General features: G+C 42.8%; 2 protein-coding genes across 2 annotated transcripts in view; both read left to right on the top strand.

Annotated features, from left to right (window-relative positions):
* Window positions 1-10,988, top strand: LOC134437086 (leukotriene B4 receptor 1-like). Its single transcript, XM_063186534.1, has 5 exons — window positions 1-395; window positions 1,785-1,971; window positions 8,147-8,347; window positions 8,828-8,871; window positions 9,626-10,988. The coding sequence occupies exons 1-5, from the start codon at window positions 352-354 to the stop codon at window positions 9,984-9,986; spliced, it is 837 nt and encodes a 278-aa protein (XP_063042604.1). The 5' UTR covers window positions 1-351; the 3' UTR covers window positions 9,987-10,988.
* A 12,570-nt stretch (window positions 10,989-23,558) lies between these two features.
* Window positions 23,559-23,945, top strand: part of ltb4r (leukotriene B4 receptor) — an 11,793-nt gene continuing 11,406 nt past the window's right edge. Inside the window, exon 1 of the mRNA XM_063186532.1 lies at window positions 23,559-23,640. The gene's annotated coding sequence lies outside the window, so the exon portion shown is untranslated. The remainder of the gene's footprint in view (window positions 23,641-23,945) is intronic.

Raw genomic sequence — 23,945 nt, 5'->3', positions numbered from 1 at the left:
TCTATGATGTTGTAAGAAGCCTAATCAGGAAAATGTTTACTCTTGCGTAGGGTATAATTTTGTTGTATTTTCTAAGTTATTTGTGGTATTATGAGGTTATTTTTGAGAATTGTGAGTATTAAGCATCTGTGACAACAAAGTAGCCTAAATCAAAATGGTGTTGATACTCTAAACTCCATGTCATTGTTCTCTGTGGCAATAATGAGTACAGTAAGGGGTCCAGATAACAAATGTGATACGTTCTTGAATCTTGAAAGTTGAACCTTAAATCTTCTCCGGTATCCAGTGCGTCGTGACTGGGAGTTTGGGCTGGTGCTGTGCAAGCTGCTCTTCTACCTCTGCTGTGCCAACATGTACGCCTCCATCATGCTCATCACCCTCATGAGCCTGCACAGGTCAGGAACTTCCTTGGTGTAGGCTACTACATTAGATTACATATACACAGCACAGGAAAGGAGCTGCCTTGTCATATGACATTTACACTGCATTACATTACACTGCATTGGTATGGAACTGCCCTATTACATTACATTACATTACATTACATTACATTACGTTATTACATTACATTACACTGCATTGGTATGGAACTGCCCTATTACATTACATTACATTACATTACATTACATTAAAGAAAGTGTCTTGTTATATCCAAGATTCCTTTCATTGGTCCCGATCTAAATTTGTCCTACACTAAACTACATTACATCACATTAAATTACAGTTACATTGCACAGGTAAGGATCTGCCTTCTTACATTACGTTACATTACTTAACAATTACACTGCACATCACATTACAATTACACTGCACAGGTAAGAAACTGCCTCGTTGTAATTACATAACATTTAGCAGATGCAGAGTTGGTATTACCATGAAGTAGACAAGGCAGTTGCTTAGGGTCGTACCAAATCTGCCCTTTGTAGAAGCCCCCAACAGTCTCCCCCGCCATGCTAAATAGCAAGAAAAATATTTCAATATTTCAGGCCTACATTCATGGCCGTAACTACCATTGAGGACACAGAAGTCCTGTCCTCCGTATTGTTTTCAGTAATGTAAAAATTATCCATTGATGAAAACCGATATTTGATCAACAATGACAAATTCAGTCTATACGCCACTCCCATTTATCCTCAAGGCATTAATTAATGAAAACAAACTTAAGAGTTTGACTGAAGCGTTTGAAGCATTCTAAATGTACAGTATGCAGTACAGCACACAGTATTTGACTTCTGTATTTGACCTTTGTATTTGAAAATGTCTGGTTACGTCCCTCCTACATTTAAGTGCCCCCAAATCGTTAAAAAACTCTACTGAGCAGATGTGACTTACAAAAGAGAACTGTTCCTCTACAGTTGTTCTGTTATTATAATGCTGTTTATTGATTACATTTTAATGTACATTTTTTAAATGTTTGTGCTGTTTTGTCTATGCATGCCATAGTTACGGAAGTAATTTTGACTCATTTGTTGTTTAGTGGAGTAAATGTGTAGCCTGGGCCCATCCATACTTCCTATAACAAATGTTTGACGAGGGAAGTCAGTGTGGCAGACAGTGTTGAACCACATGCAATATCTATTTTTCTCAATATCTAATTTTCTCTGTCTCTCTGTCTCTGTTTCTCTGTGTCTCTGTGTCTCTGTGTGTCTCTCTCTCTCTCTCTGTCTTTGTCTTTGTCTCTCTCTCTGTCTCTGGTCTGTGTCCCTCTCTGTCTCTGTCTCTGTCTCTGTCTCTCTCTCTCTCTCTCTCTCTCTCTCTCTCTCTCTCTCTCTCCTCCTCCCTAGACTAGTGTCGATCACCCAGCCCCAGAGTGTGTGGGCCAGGGCCAGCAGGGGCACTGTGCTGAAGCTGCTGCTGGGCGTGTGGCTCCTGGTGATGGCGTTGTCCGTGCCCGTGCTCGTCTATCGGGACGTGGTGCCCCAAAACGAGGGGAGGCGCTTGTGTATGCCGGTGCACAGCAGACCAGGAGATGTAAGTGTGGCTGTTGTGTGTGTGTGTCGTGTGTGAGGGGCAGCCGTGATGGGTCGTGTGTGTGTGTGTGTGTGTGTGTGTGTGTGTGTGTGTGTGTGTGTGTGTGTGTGTGTGTGTGTGTGTGTGTGTGTGTGTGTGTGTGTGTGTGTGTGTGTGTGTGTGCGTGTGTGTGTGCGTGTGTTAAGGGGTCGTGTGTGTGTGCATGTGTGCGTGTTTGTGTGTGTGATGCTGGAGATGTGTCTGGCAGCCGGAACGCAGGCCACAAGATGAAAGTGTGTGTCTGTGTCACACCGGTGCACAGCAGAACAGGAGATGTAAGTGTAGCTGTGTGTTAAGGGGTTGTGTGCGTGTGTGTGTGCGTGTGTGTGCGTGCGTGCGTGCGTGCGTGCGTGCGTGTGCGTGTGCGCGTTTGCGTGTGTGTGTGCATGCGTGCCTGCATGTGTGTGCTGCTGGTGCTGTGTCTGGCTGCTGGAATGCAGGCCACAAAATGAAATTGTGTGTCTGTGTGTGAGTGGGGAATTCCTGGTCCCCTGTCCCCTGCCTACGTATCTGTGTGTGTGTGTGTGTGTGTGTGTGTGTGTGTGTGTGTGTGTGTGTGTGTGTGTGTGTGTGTGTGTGTGTGTGTGTGTGTGTGTGTGTGTGTGTGTGTGTGTGTGTGTGTGTGTCTGTGTAAGACACTTAGTGATCAGTTTCTTTTAGTTTTGTGTAAACTCCTATGAAATTTGGCTTGTGCTATGATAAACGTCTATCTGTCAATCCAAATAAAGTGTGTGTGTGTGTGTGTGTGTGTGTGTGTGTGTGTGTGTGTGTGTGTGTGTGTGTGTGTGTGTGTGTGTGTGTGTGTGTGTGTGTGTGTGTGTGTGTGTGTGTGTGTGTGTGCGTGTGTGCATGGCCGTAGCCACATATGAGGTAAGGGAGGTCCGGACCTCCCTTATTTTTTAGAGAAAATAATATTTTTCATACATGAAAAAGGGGATCTTCTCCATTGTCCGCCATTTTGAATTTCCAGAAATCTTTTCAGCTGCAAAACATACTGCAAACTGGTCATACTAATAAATATTAGTTTATTATTCAGCAAATATTCATGAAAAGACCAAAATTGGCAAAAGACAGCATAGTTTCAATGAGCAACATAGTTACAATAGATAATCCGCTCAACATCCTACACAGTGCACCTTTAAAAAATTTCTGGTGCGCTGCGCGGGCACTATGGACCCCCCTTATTTCAAATTCCTGGTTACGGCCATGTGCGTGTGTGCGTGTGCGTGTGTGTAAGACACTTAGTGATCAGTTTCATTTAGTTTTGTATAAACTCCTATGAAATTTGGCTTGTGCTATGATAAACGTCTATCTGTCAATCCAAATAAAGTGTGTGTGTGTGTGTGTGTGTGTGTGTGTGTGTGTGTGTGTGTGTGTGTGTGTGTGTGTGTGTGTGTGTGTGTGTGTGCCTGCGTGCACGCGTGTCTGTGTGTGAGAAGCCATGTAGGGCAGTATCTGATTTGCTTTCCCACAAGCACAACGGAAAAGGATAACCATCTAACCTTCATATAGTTTACGCTGACTGACAGTATTCTGTAAACATCTTCATGTGAATTGATGTTGGCTTTGAGTGCTAAATTGGAATCAACTCACTTATTTCCTGTCTTACCCTTCCACTGTCCTATCACAAAAGAGGTCAATGTCTTTTCCCATGTCTGCATGGGAAAGTAAGAAACGTGATTTCAGTGTATGACCAGTGCATGTAAAGAAATTGACAATAAAGCCGACTTGACTTCACAAAACCCCATAAAATAAATAAATACAATTAAATGAAAGAAATTGAAATTAGGCTATTGAGATTGAGATTAGGCTATTTCTTTGGCATCACTTTCAATAGATGATGTCGTTTCCCCACTCCACTTTGAGCTATACTCCAATCTCATCAGAATACTGGAGTTTTGTCCGTTACGGGGTCACACCTTTCTGAAATCCTTGTGTAATTTAAAGGCCAACTTCCGATTAAACACAATTTTACTCACTCCTTTTGAAGATCGGACGGTCACCCCAAGTTAAACTCACTTGCAAGGCTCTCATAGTGGTGCGTCACCTCGCCTGGCTGTGTTTCCCGGTGTTTCCCAATTGACATAAATAATGCAGAGAAACGAGCGAATCACGAAAGCCTTTCTGTGTTTCGTCACGTCGAAAGAAGGCGTTGGCCACAAAGGTTTATGTCGACCCATTTTTCTAAAAACATGTCGAGCAATTTTTTTCTGCTTGTTTTCAATACAAGCAACGTCTGGTGGCCCGAAATCTAGCTTAGCTTAGCTATCAGCTGGTTGCTACTCTCAGGTACACACACAGCACAAAGCCTCATCCATAGAGCAGGTCCACTCTGGTTGCTCCGTGCCTGCAGCTCGCCTAGGGGTCGCTGTCGAAAGAGCACAGCCCTGAATGGAGTATGCACGCCTCCGTTGGCGCCCCTATAGTGCAGTACCACCCGGGGAAGTGGCGACTCTGTTTCCCATTACATTCGCTCCAAGAACAGGAGGACTGAGCCAATCAGAGACGCATTTCCACGAGAGCTGGAAGAGTGAGCCAATCAGAGACGCATTTCCACGAGAAACACGGAACACCCTCTCGTTTCTCCACAAGCCACCTTGCTGGCTTTCAAAAACGGCTTGAAACAAAGCAACCAGAAAGTTTTTTAAAACAGGACCAACGCGTAACACATTCAATAACAATGGGGAACACAGCAATATTAATCAAATGACGTTGAGAGGCCATCTTTAATGTTTATAACAAAGACACTTTACGTTAAATACTGTATCAAACACAGGGTTCTCGAATCGCATTATTTAATCTGCAGTGTGTATATTATGTGTGCTTGCAACAATTAAAATGCACAGTAGCCTCTTAGTGCATTTGGGGTCGCCTGCGGGCCTATTCACTATTTGCCTAAAATACTCAACTACATCATAACAACATTGTTATGACATTATTGAGAGCCTTAAGTAACAGATTAAGACATAGCCATTACTATTTTGGTGACGGTAAGGTTATAACATAGGCCCTGCGCTAAGGGGTTAACTAATATGTCGTGCATGTCTTTTTAAAAGCGTCTTGTGCCGCACCATGCCCGCAAGTCAACCGTGATCAAAGAATTCACAGTTAATGCCAACCTGTGATTTTAGCACACTGCTGTTAAGCTGACAGACACACCTTTAAGTAGCTACAAATAACAGGACCTCAGTACACCCGACTGTAATAATCCCCAGGCCTGGACTGGTAGTCTGTCATACAGGAGATTTTCCAGGTGGGCCTAGAGTCCTAAAGGGGCCGATGCCATAATTTAGACCACAAAATAGACCAGTGGTTCTCAACCATTTTTGAATAAAAGCCCCCTGGACCTCATCATAAGCCCCCCAACGCCCCCTTGACCTCAGCATAAGTATTCCAACCTTGACCTTATCATAAGCCTCCTCCCAACACCCCCTTGACTTCATCATAAGCCTGCCAACGCCCCCTTTAGTACGCAAAAAATAAAATAGACAAGTGCAAGACAAGAAGTCTCTTCTCTTTTCTTCTCTTCTCTAGTTCCAATGTGACACACAGACACTAATTGGTAGAAAATATAAAATAAGTGCGAATAGCAAACCTCCAAACCCCAAAGCACCACATTTTTGCTCCCAGCATTTGTCCCTATATCCCTTTTTTATGGGCTTGCTCATCCAAAGGTGTAAGCAAATCATCGCCAAATTTACCTCTCTCAGCTGTATCCTTCTCAACACCCCCTGAGGGCTCCCTAACACCCTCTGGGGTGCTGTAGAGCCCCTGTTGAGAAACATGGATTATAGACAATGGCCTGAGCCAATCAGAATATCATAGAGACACAGGGGGGTTATGTGAGGGGCTGGGCTATGTCAAAAATGCCTGGGTCGTTTTTTAAGGCCTCACTCCATCCCTGACGATTGCTTTGAGTGCAAGTCAAGACAACAAATGGGTTTCGGCTCTTAGGCTATCATCAGTGTGACAAGCGTGTGACCTGACATACAGATTGTTTTCCCTGGATATATTCCAAATGAATCTGGACAACAGAAGTGAGAGTGTGGCCCTTCATAGATGTACCGACTGACACACCTTTGCGTATTCTGTACACTTTCACCCACAGCTTTGCCGTTTGGTTTTTCACGTTTTATGTTGTTTTTTCTATTTAGTGGCCTCACCCTAAGGTGGCTTGGCAGGTTTCAAAAACTGGAGATACCAAAAAATGGACACCATGCAACGCCTCCAGGATGATGCGATGGATTTAAAGTAAATAGCTGGCAACAAACATGATAGGCAAATTGAAGTGCTTACTCAAATAACCAAGAATGATGGATACACTGTAGTGGGACATGTACTAAGAGGAAATGAGAGCAATGACTTGGAAGTAGAATGCACTTATTGTAGACTTGGAAATGAGAGTGAAATGATCTGGTCTTGGAATCAGAAGACTGCTGGTTCCATCTCCAGCATAGGTGTGCACCACTGACTTGAATATACATGTAGTTATATACTTGTTAATGTATCATTGTTTCGCACAGATAGGGACGTGGTGGTAGTTCCAGTGTGACACACAGACACTAATTGGTAGAAAATATGAAATAAGTGCGAATAGCAAAACTCCAAACCCCAAAGCACCACATTTTTGCTCCCAGCGTTTGTCCCCTATATCCTTTTTTATGGGCTGGCTCATCCAAAGGTGGAAGCAAATCATCGACAAATTTACCTGACTAAAAGAAGGGTGCCATGCCTCAACACGTTTCTGGGAAGCACATTGCACATTAAGGTATTAGGGTGCTCCATGCCAGGGCTTGACTATGCTCATAAGGTATTCAAAACTCAGTCCAAAAACAACATTGGTAATAATGACGTTTGTACCACAATCTCCCATGAAGACACACTGTACTATTTTAAGTAGCTACCATACTCCATGAATGGACTAGTAAGAATATGACCATATAAAAAAGCATCAGCCTTTTTCCCTTTGTGAAAGCTTTTCTTTTCGTTTAAGAATATTTAGACTCTATATCCACATAATATAACATGAAACTGAATATTTCTCTAAACAGTATGTCCGTTAACCTGCAGTTTGCTTATTTGGCCACTGCGAGGAGCCATAGTCTAGAAGTTAATAACATGGTCGCTGGGATTCAGAGCCGGTGCCTGACGTGTGTGTGTGTGTGTGTGTGTGTGTGTGTGTGTGTGTGTGCGTTTGTGTGTGTGAGTGTACTGAATGTGTCTGTATTAATGTGATGGAGTGGCCATCACTAGGGTTGTGGGTGTGTTCTGAGTAACATGCCAACGAGCCTGGCTCTTTGGTGTAGCAGTCACAGCCCCAGTTTACTACCCCAGAAGGTCTGGGTTCAAGTCCCAGCTGGGCAACTCTACTCCCCTTCGCTACAAATGGTGTCAGAAGTGGGATGGCTACCGTGAGGCCATCAGAAGCGTACCCATTGTGTGTGAGCCGTAATTCCATGTGAGGGACACCCAGGATTGGTGACCCCGTGTGAGGGACCCCAGTGATGGGTGAAGCATTGATGATGGGCAGTTGCGTGAGGGACACCATGGGTGTGTGAGGCGCACAGGTGCGTTTCCCAAAGGCGAAGGCAGTGTGATGGAGTGGCCATCACTAGGGTTGTGGGTGTGTTCTGACTAACATGCCAACGAGCCTGGCTCTTTGGTGTAGCGGTCAGAGCCCCAGTTTACTACCCCAGAAGGTCCGGGTTCAAGTCCCGGCTGGGCAACTCTACTCCCCTTTGCTACAAATGGTGTCAGAAGTGGGATGGCTACCGTGAGGCCATCGGAAGCGTACCCATTGTGTGTGAGCCGTAATTCCATGTGAGGGACCCCAGTGATGGGTGAAGCATTGATGATGGGGCACACTGGATGGGAGAAGCATGATGGGCAGTTGCGTGAGGGACACCATGAGTGTGTGAAGCACACAGGTGCGCTTCCCAAAGTGAAAGGCAGTGTGATGGAGTGGCCATCACTAGGGTTGTGGGTGTGTTCTGACTAACATGCCAACGAGCCTGGCTCTTTGGTGTAGCGGTCAGAGCCCCAGTTCACTACCCCAGAAGGTCTGGGTTCAAGTCCCAGCTGGGCAGCTCTACTCCCCTTCGCTACAATTAACACCAGTGTGTTTTGCTGTCCACAGACTGTACTACAGTACACCATGGAAACGATATTGGGCTTCGTGCTGCCGTACAGCGTCATCGTGGGCAGCTACGTGGGTATCCTTCGCCGCATACGCCAGACGCGCTTCCGCCGCCGCATCCGCAGCGAGAAGCTCATCCTGGCCATTGTCATCACCTTCTGCATCTTCTGGCTACCCTATCATCTCATCAACATGGTGCAGGTCAGAACGTGCGTTTGTACATGTGGGTGTGTGTACGTGTACATGTGTGTGTGTGTGTGTGTGTGTGTGTGTGTGTGTGTGTGTGTGTGTGTGTGTGTGTGTGTGTGTGTGTGTGTGTGTGTGTGTACACATATGTGTGTGTGTACACATATGTGTGTGTGTGTGTGTGTGTGTGTGTGTGTGTGTGTGTACACATATGTGTGTGTGTGTGTGTGTGTGTGTGTGTGTGTGTGTGTGTGTGTGTGTGTGTGTGTGTGTGTGTGTGTGTGTGTGTGTGTGTGTGTGTGTCCTGGGTCAGCTGTCCTGGGTCCAGGGAGGGAAAGGGTCTAGAAATGGCTCCACATTACACTTGGGGCATTTCAGATGACTTTTCCCTGGGCCTGGCCAAAGCTGTCACTGTCACCTGTGTGTGACAAACCAATAAAATGTGCCTGGGAGCAACTGTTGACCTATGTCATCTGCTGTCCTCTGTTGTCTTAGGTGGCTGCAGCCCTATCTCCTGACAAATCTGCTCTCAAAAAGAGGTAGGTACATTCATTGCCTCTCCCTCTCTTTTCCTCTCTCTCTCTCTCTCTCTCTCTCTCTCTCTCTCTCCTCTCTCTCTCTCTCTCTCTCTCTCTCTCTCTCTCTCTCTCTCTCTCTCTCTCTCTCTCTCTCTCTCTGTCTCTGGTAGGACACAAACATATGGTGAAAACCACACACGCACAAACGTGCGCGCAGGCACACATAGATCGAGAGATCGAGTGATTTGACATTTGTGGAAGCACACACCCACCGATTCTTGGTAGGACAGAAACATATGGTGAAAAGCATGACGGGGCTTTCGCGGCCCTGCCCCATCTTTGTCTCCCTATCATTTCCTGTCTACTATCACAATGTCCTGTAATAATAAAGATCAAAAAGCCCCCCAAAAAATATTTTAAAAAAATTAGAAAAGCATGACGGGGCAACATTGCTTTTAAATGAAAATTGCTACATAGAGTTTTCTCGACACCTCCCTCCATGCTTCCCCTCTCTCTACACAGTTAAAATGTGCTATAAATATGTCAGTAAGCTTGAAGTGTGAATACAGAGTATTTACCTCAGCTCTGGCCTTCATCACATCTAAACACAACTTAAGGATTTCCGACACAATTTTAACCCTCTCTCCCTCTTTTCTCCCCACTTCCCTCTTTTCTCCACACCTCCCTCCATCCTGTCTCTCTCTCTCTCTCTCTCTCTCTCTCTCTCTCTCTCTCTCTCTCTCTCTCTCTCTCTCTCTCTCTATCGCTCCATCAGGCTAGACCTCTTGTGGATGTCGGGCCGCACCATCACCTCATCTCTGGCCTTCATCAGCAGCAGTGTCAACCCGCTGCTTTACACCTTCGCCGGCAAGTCCTACATGCGTCGCGAGGGCCTCAGCTTCATGGCGCGCCTCTTCGAGGCCACGGGGCGACTGGACTACTCCAGGAAGAGCCGGCAGAACAGCCGCGAGAGCCAGGACCGGAAGGGCGGAGGAAAGGGCAAGGCGGCTGGAGGCGTGGAGACGGAAGTGGACGACGCGGAGGAAGGCACGGAGCTGAGGGAGTCGGAGTCCACCACCAGCGCCCACGCCTGCACGCACAACCGCGTGGACCGGCAGGAGAGCAACGGGAAATAATAAACGCGCCTTAGAGATTACAAGAAGTGGGACTTGCTATGGCAAGCCCACTTAATGATAATAAGGAGACTAACGCACGGGGGGAAAGGTGGACAGCCATTTTTTGCCAGTGGTAGTAGTGCTGTGTGTTCACTCGAGAACAACGGGAGATGGTACCCCTGGCACTCGGCTCAGTAGGGCTGGGAAGAGTTCTGGAACCTCCATTTGGAACTCCTTCTGGAACCTTCTGGATTTGTTGTGCAACCTGTTCCCCTTCCCCCGATAATGTATTTGGGCCCTTTGTAACTTCACTAAACTCTTACCCCCTTGCTCCTCATGAACTACTAGGAAGCCACATGAGTTACAGCACTGTTGTAAAATTGAGCAGCTGTGTGGGCGGATAGGAGAGCAACATCACCAAGGGTGTTGCTGAGCTGGGCAAGGTCATTTTGCGTAAGGGGGTAGCCATTTTGTTCAAGCTTTTTATTGACACCAGATCAATGGAAAAACATACTGACCCACTGAATGACCTGTACCCCTCTTCAGCTCATCATGGCATTGGCAGGGGGCATTTTCATAAGAGATGATGGTGACCCACGTTTATATTGTGAGTAGTTCAGGATAATTGAAAATTGATCTGGCGAGCATTGGAAAGGAACCTGCAAGACCTGGAATCTGCAGAGAGGAGAGCAACGGAAATAATGGCCCAGTAAAGGACCTCTTCTCTCTTCACCTCAGCATGGGTGATGGGTAGGAAAAGGTGCTTGACCTGCTGATATCGGATTGTATGAAAAAAATATTCAACCTGAGTGCGGAAAAACGGAAATGACTCAATTCTCCTTCTAAAATTCTTCCAAGGAACTTGGTCGATGAAATTCTGGGCCTCCTGAAAGAAAGAAAAAACTATTGCCTATGCCAAGATAGTTTGTGGTAGGTGTATGCCTACTGTGCTAGAACATCAGTTCTAGACTACATGCAGTTGTGTGTCATTAAAATATTACTGACATAGCATTTCTTGAACTTCTGATTGGAGTGGTCAGAAAGGGGGGGGGGGGACTGGAGAGAGAGACAGGACATAAAAAACTTTTTTTCTCAATGTGGCAAGGGAGGGAATGGACTGAATACATTTTTACTTGATTGTGGAATTGGCTCATACCATAGTAGGTGAGAATGATTTTGTTGAAACAGATATGTGTATTGATGGATGGGGGGTGGGTTGCTTGGCAGTTCGCCTTTTCACACTGGTGTCAAACAAGCTCTGTTTTGAAGCGAAGTAGGTATAAACAATGATTAGTTTCAGGCAGGGACATAGCAGCAAATTGTAGGCCCTATGTACAATCAGCTCCAATTGACCCCCTAGTGATATATGTACATACGCAAATCAGACACTGTATGGGCCCCCTCTATACATGGGGCCCTGGAAACTGTACGAGATCCCTGGTTTCAGACAAAAAGCCATAGAAAACAGTGGTATTACTAAGGTCAAAGATTCTAGGAGTATTAGGCCCTCCCATCAGTTCCGACAGCACTGTGGAGCACTTTCGCTTACGACACAAGTCCGACCCCCGCAGTCGATAGAGTGAATGGGCGGCTCCGACAAAATAGAACTTGTCTCTAATCGCTAGCAGAGGTCCGCGGACATCGGCGCCAGTGTGCGGGGTTCTATTGAAAACAATGGAGTCAAATTTTTCTGAGAAATGCTCTGCACGTTGTCGTAGCTGGTGTGTGGAGGCCCTTATCCAGTCTCTCTGGTTATATCTATGTCAGGGTGAACCTTATGTCTGCTTCGAATGCATTCAATCGAAGGAGTCTGAGAACATGAGAAAAAGGCCTATTCCTATAACAAGTGTGTTGAAGTTGGGCATTGGTACTGTTTGTAGGAACTCAAACTACAATGTTGCATTCCTCTGGTTTATTAACTGGACTGAAAGAGCCTCAGGACTGACTTGTGTACGTGTACGTATGTACACTGGGTAGTGAAACCCTACCTCTGACCACTGCAATTTATTGGACCTGATCGGGTGGACTTGTGGGGGATGGTTTGTTTGTTTGGTGCTGTTTTAACTGTTAAGTTGTACTTGTTCATCCCTCAAATTGTATAAATCCCACCATGTTGTGTGTTTGTGTGAATAGTTGTAAAAAAAAAATGCACTGTAAAAAATGAGCTGTTACACGTAGGCCTACAATGTTTCATAGCTAATTGGAATGAATGTATCTTTGTATTTTCTTACACTCACGCTGACAGTGTTATCTTTTTAGTTTGACTACCAAATCTGTGATTGGTTCACTCCCATGTCAAACCCACTAATTACATCTATAACCTGTACCAAATAAATGTATTTGATCTTACTCCCACTCCAGATTGCCGAACTCCTATTCGAAACCAATTGATCTCTGCAATACTAAATGAAAAGATAATTTCTTATTTCTTAGGTTAAAGGTGCCATTCCCAAAAGTATGTACAATCCACCAAATTTGAATAGTCTGAAACAGATATTTTTACTCTTAAATGTATTTTGTTCGTTACACACAGTTCTAGTGCATACACACAGTTCATAATGTACATACTGTCCATACACCCTTCCGGTAGTACAACATGCTTTAGTTTCGGCAGAAAGACACAAGACACATACAGGATGTGAGTACATTTTCACCCGATACCATTCTTTGAAGGGGAAAAAAACAAACCATGCCCATTCATCATTACTCTTTCCTCATTCTTTTTCGTTTTTTTTATTTCAAGTCTGTGGCATTGCAACAGCATGTTGATGCGCGCACCTGCCAGTTACAACACAAGTCTGAGAAGAACTCGGGACTGTGAACGAGAGGAAACCCACACGCTGGCCATGAGGCAAGCCTTAGTGACGTTTCACCTGTATGTGCCAAGACCGCAAGAGCATTTGAATAACACATATTAAAACACATATAGCCTAAATAACAAAACATATCTTAGTGATGGTATGGTATGAGCTGCAATGGCATTTCAAAAACACATATAGGCCTAAATCATAAATATACGGTATATAAATATATAAATAACTAGAAGCACTCAGAGAGTGCAGACCTCTGCCAAGGAAGCTGCTTGATAGAACATTTGACTATATACCCAGTCTTTCTGCTTCCTTTTTGTGGAGTTAAAAACTGGAATGATTTGCCCTGTCTCGCAATTCAATGTGTGGTCACTAGGGATTAAAAGACCAGCAATGGTTTAGAATCTTTAAAAAGGTCCTGGTTCCGGTTCATGCTGTGGATCCCCACCAAATTTTAATCACTTGTTCCTTTGGTGATTTTCAACAACTCCACCAAGTTTCAGCCAGATCCAAGTTTTTGAGATTTTGAGTTATCCTGCTGACAGACAGACAAACAGAGAGACACTCAGAGAGTGCTGGCCTCCGCCAACGAAGCTGTTTGATAGAACATTTGACTATGTTACATCCTAATTTTTTTCAAGTCTTTCTGACTTGTTAGAAACAGGTTAGAAACAGATACGATCAGCACCAAAATTCCATCACTTGTTCCTTTCCTCATTTCCAACAACTCCACAAAATTAAATCAAAATCTGTGCATAACTTTTTGAGTTATCCTGCTGACGGACAGACTGACAGAGATACAGACAAACAGAGAAACGAACCAATGCGCCTGAAAACATAAACTCCTTGGTGGAGATAAAAAAAATCTTAGTGACGTTACCAGTGATAAGACACACTACAGTATTTCCTGCAGAATATGTATTAGTTTTTTAGAAGTTGGTGGTGGTCAGCCAGTATCAGAGACACATGATTATCATCATTGGAAAGGCTATGTTGTGCAAAGTCATGTGGAAATTTGATATGAAGCCCCCCTAAAAGCATTTTTTTTGTTGAAGCAACTTCAGAAGTTATACACAACCCAAATATATTATCTTGATAACCTAGTCTAGGTGGTGGTTGTTGGTTGTCAAGGTGACCATCTTAAAAACAAAGTGCTGTGGGAAACCCTGTACAGTCATTTCAATAACAGATTTGACTCAAATGACAAATAAATAAATTCTTAGTGGTGTTACTTGTACCACGCTGACATTTCAATCAATCAATCAATCAATCAATCAATCAATGAATCACTGGAAAGTGATATACACAAGCAAGGTGGTACTGTATTTCATATAAATGGTAGGCCTACATGATAATGCATACTGCCTGGTTATTGGTGTGTGTGTGTGTGTGTGTGTGTGTGTGTGTGTGTGTGTGTGTGTGTGTGTGTGTGTGTGTGTGTGTGTGTGTGTGTGTGTGTGTGTGTGTGTGTGTGTATGCGCGCACACATGTGCGTAGGATATTTTTGTGTGCTTTTTGATATTTCTGTCTATCTTGTAAATAATCAGTATGTATATTTGTTTTGAATACTAAACTGTATGTAGGTATGTAACATTAATGTGTAACAATTTCCTGGTGGTGAATTAAAAAAAAAACTTGTTGAATGTTTTTGTAGTTTTTGTTGATGAGACCAATACAGTGCTCTGTGAAACACTTTCGACTTGTTTTGTAACCAACAGGAACTTTATATGCAAGTGTCATTTCCTCCTGCTATAACTACATTACATGGATGTTTTAGTCCAAAACGACTTTCGGTACATGCACACACAGACGCACGTTTCCTTAACGTCTCCGTGAGCAGTGCGAGTTCGAGAGGTTCGCAGGCTGCCTTTCACACTGCAGAGTTAACGTCCACGTTCTATCCGCAGGCAGCCATTCATTTTCAATGGGAGCCGCGCATTGAATGCGGACGTCCGCGCAGGAAAATAGACTCGAGTTCTATTTTCAAGGAGCAACGCGGACATGTCCGGTCGGGACGGACATGCGCCGCGCTCACACCGCATTCCTGTGTGTAAGGCATGATTTGTTTTCATCCATTCTAACCGTTTCGGACTGATAACGGACACGTGAAGTGGATCTACTGTGGATGTCCGCGCCGTTGGTGTATATGCACCGTTACAGGGTGTTGGTCACAGTCCCTAGAGCTGTGTACGATTAATTTTCTTGCTCAAGGATACATCTGCCATGGATGATATGGGATTCGACCCTCAAACCTTCTGATTTCAAGACCCCCTCCCTCACCATTAGGCTGTCTATCCTTTGCCAATATTTTTAGCATTTCACATTGTATACCCTTTTGTGGCATTCATGGGCAAGTGGTTCTGAAGTTTGATGCTCATAGATCGAGGGTCAGGGGTGAAATTCCTGCAACTTATTTCAGCCTCCTCTATGACTGAGCTGAGTACCTCCTCTTTGACCCTGGGCATGGTTGTATCACAATTTATGGGCTGTGAGCAGTCACAGCATAATGGAGAGGGAGTTCGTTTTAGGGTCAGAGTGTTGGAGTGTTTTAATCCCACCCTAACCAGTACAAGTAATGTGTGTCTATACACTTTAATCCTTCAGCCATGGCTGAAGTAGTCTGGCTCTCAAGCAGACCCTTCGTGCTTCGTGCATCTTCGTTAAACTTTGTGAGGAACATCCATCTACGTGAGCACCAGGTTATGGCTGAAGTGCCCTTGAGCCAGGCACCTGACTCTACGTACATTGCTCCAAGGACCATTACCAATATCCTCGAATGAGTGAATTTCTGTTAATTAAAAGTGTTAGTGTAATGAAATGTCACTTCCTTCTAGGGCAAGCGGTAAGGAATTTGGGCATAGAGCCTGAGGGTTGCAGGTTCAATTCCTGTTTCCATCGTTGCTTCCAGCCATTCCGATTCTCAATACATCTTTTCAATTCGCTGATACTCTGGGTTCCTGCGTCCTTCTTGAGTATGTCGTTAGTGTGAGACGTCATCTTAACCAGCACCCACGCGACTGTTCCCACAGCACCGGTTTACTGATTGGCAGTTCTGGGTGACTTTGGCAATGTCCTGCGAGTCTCATTCTCCTCACAGCAATCCTCTCACTCACCCTTGGTATTCCCTCATACAGAATTTTGTTGGTTACATGTGCATCGCTATCGCTGAGAAACAACCCTCGACATGGCAACATCCACCCTACTCTGCTGCCTTGAGGCTTTTGGTGGGTAGTCCCCTTGTAAAGCATAATGTCCTACCATAGTAGGACCCAGTGGGTTTGCACTCTGCTGTGCTGTACTTGTGCTCCCAAAATAAAAAAAATAAAACTTTATTTAAAGGGACACTGTGCAGGAAATGGTCAAAAAATGTACTGCAACTATGCTGCTTACTGAAATTGGGCTGCCTACTGCCAAATTTGATCTTTACATGAAAGTTTGCTAAGTATTAAACAAAATTTTCTAGTATGGTCAAAGTACAGTCATTTTTGCAGCTAAAAATGGCTATTTTTGGAAATCCAAAATGGCGGACCATGGAAAAGATCCCCCTTTTCATGAATGAAAAGTGCAATTTTTCCAGTCATAATGAATACTTAGAATTTGATGCTGGTGGTAAGTATTTATGAAAAAGGTAACATTAGTGAATGGGCAGCATGAATTCTGGAAATAAACAACTAAAAATCTCACACAGTGTCCCTTTAACAGTTACTTTCATTTTAATAACATTTTTATTTTTGACCTATGTGACGCTTGAACCTTTCAGATTGTTTTTATCCTAAGACTGATCATGCTGTCAGTGGCTCTGACTGCTATCATTGTCTGACATCTATAAAAGTTAGTTTGGATGTGCGTTCCCTCCCGACAATGACATGCTGTGATACAATAACAATTGCACATATAATAGTGTAGCATCCTCTGCGCTCCTTCTCCTCCTCACTATCCAGTACAATGTACCAGGTACATCATGGGAAAGGACTGAGTTCGGCATTGCTCTAAGCAGAAAATTATCTTCTACATCTAAGAAGATGCTCCAGTGACTGTCTTTCCAACAGAAATAATGGGACTTTCCCAGGGGTAATTCCATTCTGTTCTGTAGCCTATGTCATCCGCTTCTCAGTCATGAATATCAGCAAAGATGCCTTTTAGCGATAAGGGCCTCAGGGCCTTTCATGACAACAGCAAACAACAAATGTTGGACCGACCGCGGTGCAGTAGCTTTGCTAAGACAGCTTGGCAGGTTCATTTGTTTTCTTCTGCTAGGTTAACTAACTCAGCTAGGTTAACCCAGAGTGAGTTTCATCCTTCATCCGTCAATCAAAATAGAGTTACTGGTCACTTATATTCCTAGATTTACCACTTGCTGAGGTCACACACTCAGGCAAGAGGCTATACCTTGGTTTTGGAATGCAACCCTGATCTGCCCCTACACAGTAAAAAAGGGGGTGTCAAGACGTAAGAGTGAACGTATACTGAAGGCCCAAGTCAAGAATGATTACAGTAATTACAGCACTGTGGAGATTCAGATTACTACAACATTATCGATCGATTAACGATTTCTATAACGTGGAGTAAAACATAAAATCGAGGTCAAGTTCTGCAGGTGGCCAGTGTAATTTTACCTCTACCTCTTCCTCCAATGTTTAGGCCTACACAATATTGAGTAGCCTAGAGTTGAAGGACCAGTTCAGTCAATTTCAATATGCTGTTGTATTGCTCATGCTACCCTTGACTTGTCATTACCCGTTGATGCCACATTTTTCGGCTCAGCCCTTTCCGAGATATGAACAATTCTAATGGGGGCAGCGTTTGTTTACATTTTTAAAAAGGCCCACATAGGCCTACACCAAATATTTTCCCAAAATGTACCACTGTTTGCTAGTTGTCTGCTGATGTTTTATAACCTTTTGGATGTTTTTGGGAATAAATAAAAATGTTTTTTTGAAATGTAAACAAAGCACTGCCCCCATTACAATGACCTGGATCTCGGAAACGGCTGAAGAAGAAGAAAAAAAATCTCAGGTACTGACAAGTCCAGGGTAGTGTGAGCATTACAACTGCATGTTGAAATTGACTGAACTGGTCCTTTAAGGCTGAACATGTAACACTGACCAAAGAGTAACTTTAACACTATGTTTGAGTCGTTAGTTATATAGTTAGTTTGAGTCTGAGTTGTTATCTGAATGGAATTCATTTCAACGTTTTTAAGAGTTACATTCATTCTTTTTTGTAACTGATAACTGATTGATAGTATGTAGCTCAGAGTCGATACAGGCGGATATACTGTAAGTAAAGGCAAATAGAACAGGGTTCTAGTGCATAGAAGGGTCTTAAAAGAAACAAAATAACAATAGCAACAGTCACAATAACAACAAAGTCACAATAACACAACAAAAACGTCAGCAGACATGCATTCAGTGGTGCTTTTCAACACAAAGCCATGCAAATGATGAAATGGAGCTTTCAGTAACCGACATCACCATCACCAGGGTGACGGAAGGCTGAGTGCTCACCACACAGCCAATGGGGCAGAATTACTGTAACATCTTACATCCTTTTGGAGCTATGCAACTCATACCATGCCATTGTAAATCACTACTGCACTGTAGAGCAGTGATGTCAAACTCAGCCCCAGGGGCCAAATTTGACCCGCAGAGTCATTTTATTACAGTTGCCTCCCAAGATTTAGATTTTGGCCCACTGAGAATTTGAGTTTGACACCCCTGCTGTTGAGGTTCACCATATCATTACAAGTGTGCCCAGAGACGTGCTTATTTTACTGACCTCTGTAATTCATTTGCTTACATACTGTAACTCTTCTATCTCTTATTTCCATTATTTATTGGTGGTTGAGGTGTGTGTGTGTGTGTGTGTGTGTGTGTGTGTGTGTGTGTGTGTGTGTGTGTGTGTGTGTGTGTGTGTGTGTGTGTGTGTGTGTGTGTGTGTGTGTGTGTGTGTGTGTGTGTGTGTGTGTGTGTGTGTGTGTGTGTGTGTGTGTGTCCACTCCTCCAGTGTGCTTGGGAGAATATCACCCACCTACTGTATGAGTCAGATGTAGCTGAGAAAGATAACAGCGAAAGATTGCTTGGGGTGAGTCGGGGAAACCCCTCACTACCTGACAATACTTACCACCTTTAAAGTCGATCTGTGTGTAAGAATCTGAATTGTCATCCAAACCTGGTTGGTTTCTGCTGACGCTGTCATGACAAAATGACAAAAAAGAGAACTACATACAGTAGATGCATAAGAACAACAACCCAGGATATAATTACTCCCAGAATTCCTGCCTGTCCTATACAGAAAAGGACAAGAGACAGCAAAAACAGAAAATAGCCACTAGATAATAATAGCTAAGATAAACATTGTTACTATAGATTAGCTTACCCTCCAAAGGTAACGTAGCCTCTTAGTGCTTTTAGGGTCGCTGTTGGGCCTATTTAATTTGCTCAAAATACTCAACTACATCATAATAATAACATTGCTATGATATTACTGGGAGCCTTAAGTAACAGATTAAGACAGAGCCATTACAATTTTGGTGACAGTGAAGTTATAACATAGGCTCTGTGCTAAATTAGAGCTATATCAATCAGCTGAGAGATGCACCGTAGGTAGTGTGCAATGAGCACTGTGTGCTGTGGAGTGTGGTGTCACAATGACAATATGAGTTTCCCAAGTGGGCTTTCACTAAAGTAAATCGATCTGATGGTATCAGCAAGTTAAAAGATCAAAGAACACATCAGTTTCAAAGAGGAAATTGTGTGGTTCCAGCAACGTAAGTAGTGGTCAAATTGGCATTGTCAGTAGTCTCAGTGACGAATGTTTAGTAGAGTGGCTGGGAACTCCACACGAAGGTGTAGAATTGGATTAAAGACAGTCGTTTCATCGGCAGGCCTGGGCTAGCAGTTAAGTCTTCGAGATCCATTATTCAGTTACGTCAACACAACTTGCCTACAGCTCACGTGGCCCGGGAGTTATACAGGGTATACACTATATCAATCTAGATTTCTAGGTGTTTTTATCAATATAGCAAACCAACTGCCCGTAAATTACAGCTCAATGTGCTCTTACCGACCTCAGGACATGTATTCTGAGCGAATTTGCCTTAAAAAGGGTCAGAAATTAAAGCACAAGCACATTTGGTATTATTTTTTTGATTTGAAATGTTCTGTTGATTAAGAATTTTTGGTGCCTACAGCGCAGATTGTTACAAAAAAAAATTTGGTAACACTTTATAATAATGGATGCAAAAAAAGCATTGTAAAGACTTAATAAATAATTAACTATTGATGAACAAAACATTAACAAATGTTTGTAAATGACTAGAAAATGTTAACAAATGTTTGTAAATGACTAGGAAATGTTATGTTAATATCTTATATTTATAAAACATTTACAAATTGCTTGTAAATGAATAAAATACTCTGTTATAAGGTATGTAAAATCTTGTATATATTATTTGTAGATATTTTATAAAGCATTAATAAAACATGTGTTAATGTTTCGTTCATCATTAGTAAATTATTTACTAAGTCTTTACTAAGCAGACATTATTATAAAGTGTTACCAAAAAATTACAGGGCTTTGAATGGAACATGGTACAATCATTTTTGGCGGAAAAACACATTTTACAACACATTGATATTGGTTATCTCCTCAGCCAATTTAAATATTATCATGAAACTTGAGGTATTTACTCATTATAAGTTGTCAAAGATGTTGCAAGACAATCTAGGTTTTCGGGGTCAAAGGTCAAGGTCACATGGGGGTCACACAGGCTAAAATAACCTACTGCATACATGCTGTTCAAGTGAATTAGCCTAAAAAATGTTAAAAGGTGTCAGTATACTAAATTAAGCAAAAGCATCTTTGTTAGCCTTTAGATTGGAGCATTGTGCAGATTAATAATTTTTGGTGCCTACAAGTGCAAGAGAGAGGGAGGAGGGGTCGAGTGAGAGATGAGAGGATGGAGCGAAGCCACAGATACACACAGAAAACAGAACAATGCACAGACCCGGGTCACCTGTGGCTAGGCCAGTGATAGTTCTATTTTCTCTGTACTTGTGGCTTAGCCCCATCCCCTCGTCTCTCTCTCGCCCTCTCCTCGCTCTCTCTTGCAAAACAGTCTTAATCTTAATCTTAGTCTTAATCCCACCTTGTGACCTTGACCTTGGACCCCCTACATTGTCTTATATCAACCAATATGTACGTGGTAACCTGCGTTTTTGCTCCAAAATGTACCACGCTCCATTTAAAACCCTGTAATTTTTTTCTGTACCAATCAAGGCACCAAAAATTCTTAATGTACAGAAAACTTCAAATCAAATGATGCCAAATACTCTTTTGCTTTATTTACTTCCACCTTCAACCCTAATTCTCTCAGACTAATGTTTTTTTTTCACACACAGCTTGCCCTCGCACTGTTGTGCTTATGGTGTATAATCATTTGAACCCAGCCACCATAACCACATGCATTATAATTGTTTGTAGTCTATATTTTGTACATCCAAAAGTTTGATAGCTGTCAAAAATCTGCAATTAAGGAGAGTAATATACCTTCGTGATGACTACAGGAATCATGGGACATCTTCATGTGCTCTACAGTCATTGGGTAACTCAGTACGGCTACCGTGGCCTTTAAGATAAAATTTGTATGGACTTCAAGCGAGCCCAACTTTTTGATGTGCAGCAGATCTCTTGCTCGCTGTGCCGGAATCCCAACATGCTTTTGCGAGAATGATCAGCTGGATTTCATAGAAAATGAACTGAATACATTGGCTACGGCTTGCGTTGACTGAATAATCGAAGGTTATCATTAAGGGGTTTCTTGCAGCAGGTGGCTTTACATTTTTAAGTTGGCTCAACTGAAACTTAACTCAGTTTTTTGTGTCGTGAACATGAAACTTCTGTCAGACCTCAGACACAATGGACCTAATAGACTGTGCTCTGGAGAAATGACTCAAGTCAAGACAAGTCAAGTCATGTACAGTAGTTCTTTATAAGCAGGAGGCATAGTGAATGACACAGTGTTTTACTGGGAATGATTGGTCACAAACACAGATGTTAAAATACAGTGTGAACAAGACAGGAACATCATTGTGCCCGCATACACAAGCAAGCACACACATGCGCACACACGCAGTCAGCTCTCACTGTCTCAGTGGTTAACTCAGCTGCTATATGAGAGAAATTATATGGTTCTAATAAACAATATCACATAATATAATATAATATAATATAATATAATATAATATAATATAATATAATATAATATAATATAATTTAATTAATATAATATACATTTAAAAAATAAATAAAGTATGATTTAAAATATAATTTAGTGCACTTCATAGAGGTCCATAAGCACATTTTAAACATTAATGCCACTTGATGTCAAATTTTCTTTCAACTGTTGTCGTGTCACTGTCAGACGTGAGGTGGAGAATAGCATGCAAAATAACATTTTCGGACTACAATCACAGACGTAAGTGAAAAATAACATGATACAGTACATAGGCTAGGCTATGCGTCATGTAATGCCTATTCACCTGTGCTTTCCATGGATGGGTGCTGTGATATGAAAACCATGGCCTAATGGGTAGGGAGTTGGTCTTAAGATCAGAGGCTTGCAGGTTTGAATCTCACCCTTACCTCTCAATACACCTCCACCTATGGCTGAAATCCCCTTGAGCAAAAGACTTTAATTAACTTTGGGATTAATAAAAGTACTGTACTCTACTCTACTAAAGAACAGCACACGCAGTATGTCCTATAGTGCATAGTAGTGTGTTAAAGTGATGTTGTGCCATTTTTAGGAATAAGTTCATTTTATACCTCCCATTGAGTTAAAAGTTTAAGTCATGCCTTTCTCCTGTAATTTCATCCATTCACTGAGTACGGCAGTGCAAATCCTACATCCAAGCTAGCAATTAACATTGAATCCTATGAGACCAGCTAACATAGGATTCAATGTTAATTGTTAGCTTGGAGGTAAAGTTGGCACTGCCAGACTCAGAGAGCGACTGCAAATACAGAAGAAAGGTACAACTCAATCATTTAACTCAAGGAGAGGTGTAAAATGAACTAATTTCCAAAAATCACTTTAAAGGGCAACTCCTGACTATTTCAATGTGCTGTTGTATTGCTCACGCTACCCTTGACTTGTCAGTACCCGGTGACACTGCCTTTTTTGGCTCAGCCCTTTCCGAGATATGAGCTATTCTAATGGGAGCAACTTTTGTTAACATTTCAAAAAAACATTTTTATTTATTCCCAAAAACATCCAAAAGGTTATGCATCATCAGCAGACAGCTAGCAAACAGCGATACCTTTTGGGAAAATATTTGGAGTAGACCTATGCTCATTTTTTTGAAATGTAAACAAAAGTTGCCCCCATTAGAATAGCTCATGTCTCGGAAAGGGCTGGGCCAAAAACTGCGGTGTCACCGGGTACTGACAAGTCAAGGGTAGTGTGAGCAATACAACAGCACATTGAAATTGGCAGGAGTTGCCCTTTAAAGGCTGCCCTGTCAATCTGTATCTGCAGAAATCTACCATCTACTATATCTGTTGGTAGAATCTTAACTGGGGGGAAAACCCAGCGGCCTACATCCTGTGGGTAGAATCTGATCATAGCTATGAGGTGAAGTGAGGTGGAGATTTTTTGAGCAAAGCTGGAAGACGGACTGTCTTCCTGTATGTGGCAAGACGAGAACCTGACTCCGTTTCCTCTTTTTCTTTTTTAACCCAAGAACAAACCGAGGTGCTCAGTATTTCAAGAAAATGACTCACTGTGCCCAGTGTGTCTGTGTGGTGAGGAGCATCGTCTCTCAGCAAATTCCTCAGGTTTTTACCCATACAAGTGAATCCAGGTATGTCAATGAAGGGCCAAAGATTTCTCTGAATATTTCTATTGCGTGTATTACTGTGTTATTTTTCACCCTTTGGACCACCAAATTATTGTGTCAGCCTGTTTTGTCTAAGCGACCGAGAATGTGTAAAATGGGAAGTTATAATAATAATGCTTTGCCAGCTTTTCTCCACTACTATGCTGGAGACATGCCAAGATCAGTGTTTTGAGTATTTGAGTGGGCCTGTCCTGGCGTGTAAATATTTAAGCGCACTGTAATAGCACAATAGAATAGAATTAGAATATTTGGAGTATTCTGTGTGCATC

This window comes from Engraulis encrasicolus, chromosome 21, assembly GCF_034702125.1.
Source record: "Engraulis encrasicolus isolate BLACKSEA-1 chromosome 21, IST_EnEncr_1.0, whole genome shotgun sequence".
NCBI classification, from domain to species: domain Eukaryota; kingdom Metazoa; phylum Chordata; class Actinopteri; order Clupeiformes; family Engraulidae; genus Engraulis; species Engraulis encrasicolus.
The sequence above is the reverse complement of the archived record's forward strand: the minus strand, read 5'-3'. Positions and strand labels throughout refer to the sequence as shown.

Coding starts and splice junctions, on each gene's coding strand:
- LOC134437086 (XM_063186534.1), top strand. CDS start 352: ATGTACGCCTCCATCATGCTCATCACCCTCATGAGCCTGCACAG. Junction 1,972..8,146: donor TGCACAGCAGACCAGGAGAT/GTAAGTGTGGCT, acceptor TGCTGTCCACAG/ACTGTACTACAGTACACCAT. Junction 8,348..8,827: donor ATCTCATCAACATGGTGCAG/GTCAGAACGTGC, acceptor CTGTTGTCTTAG/GTGGCTGCAGCCCTATCTCC.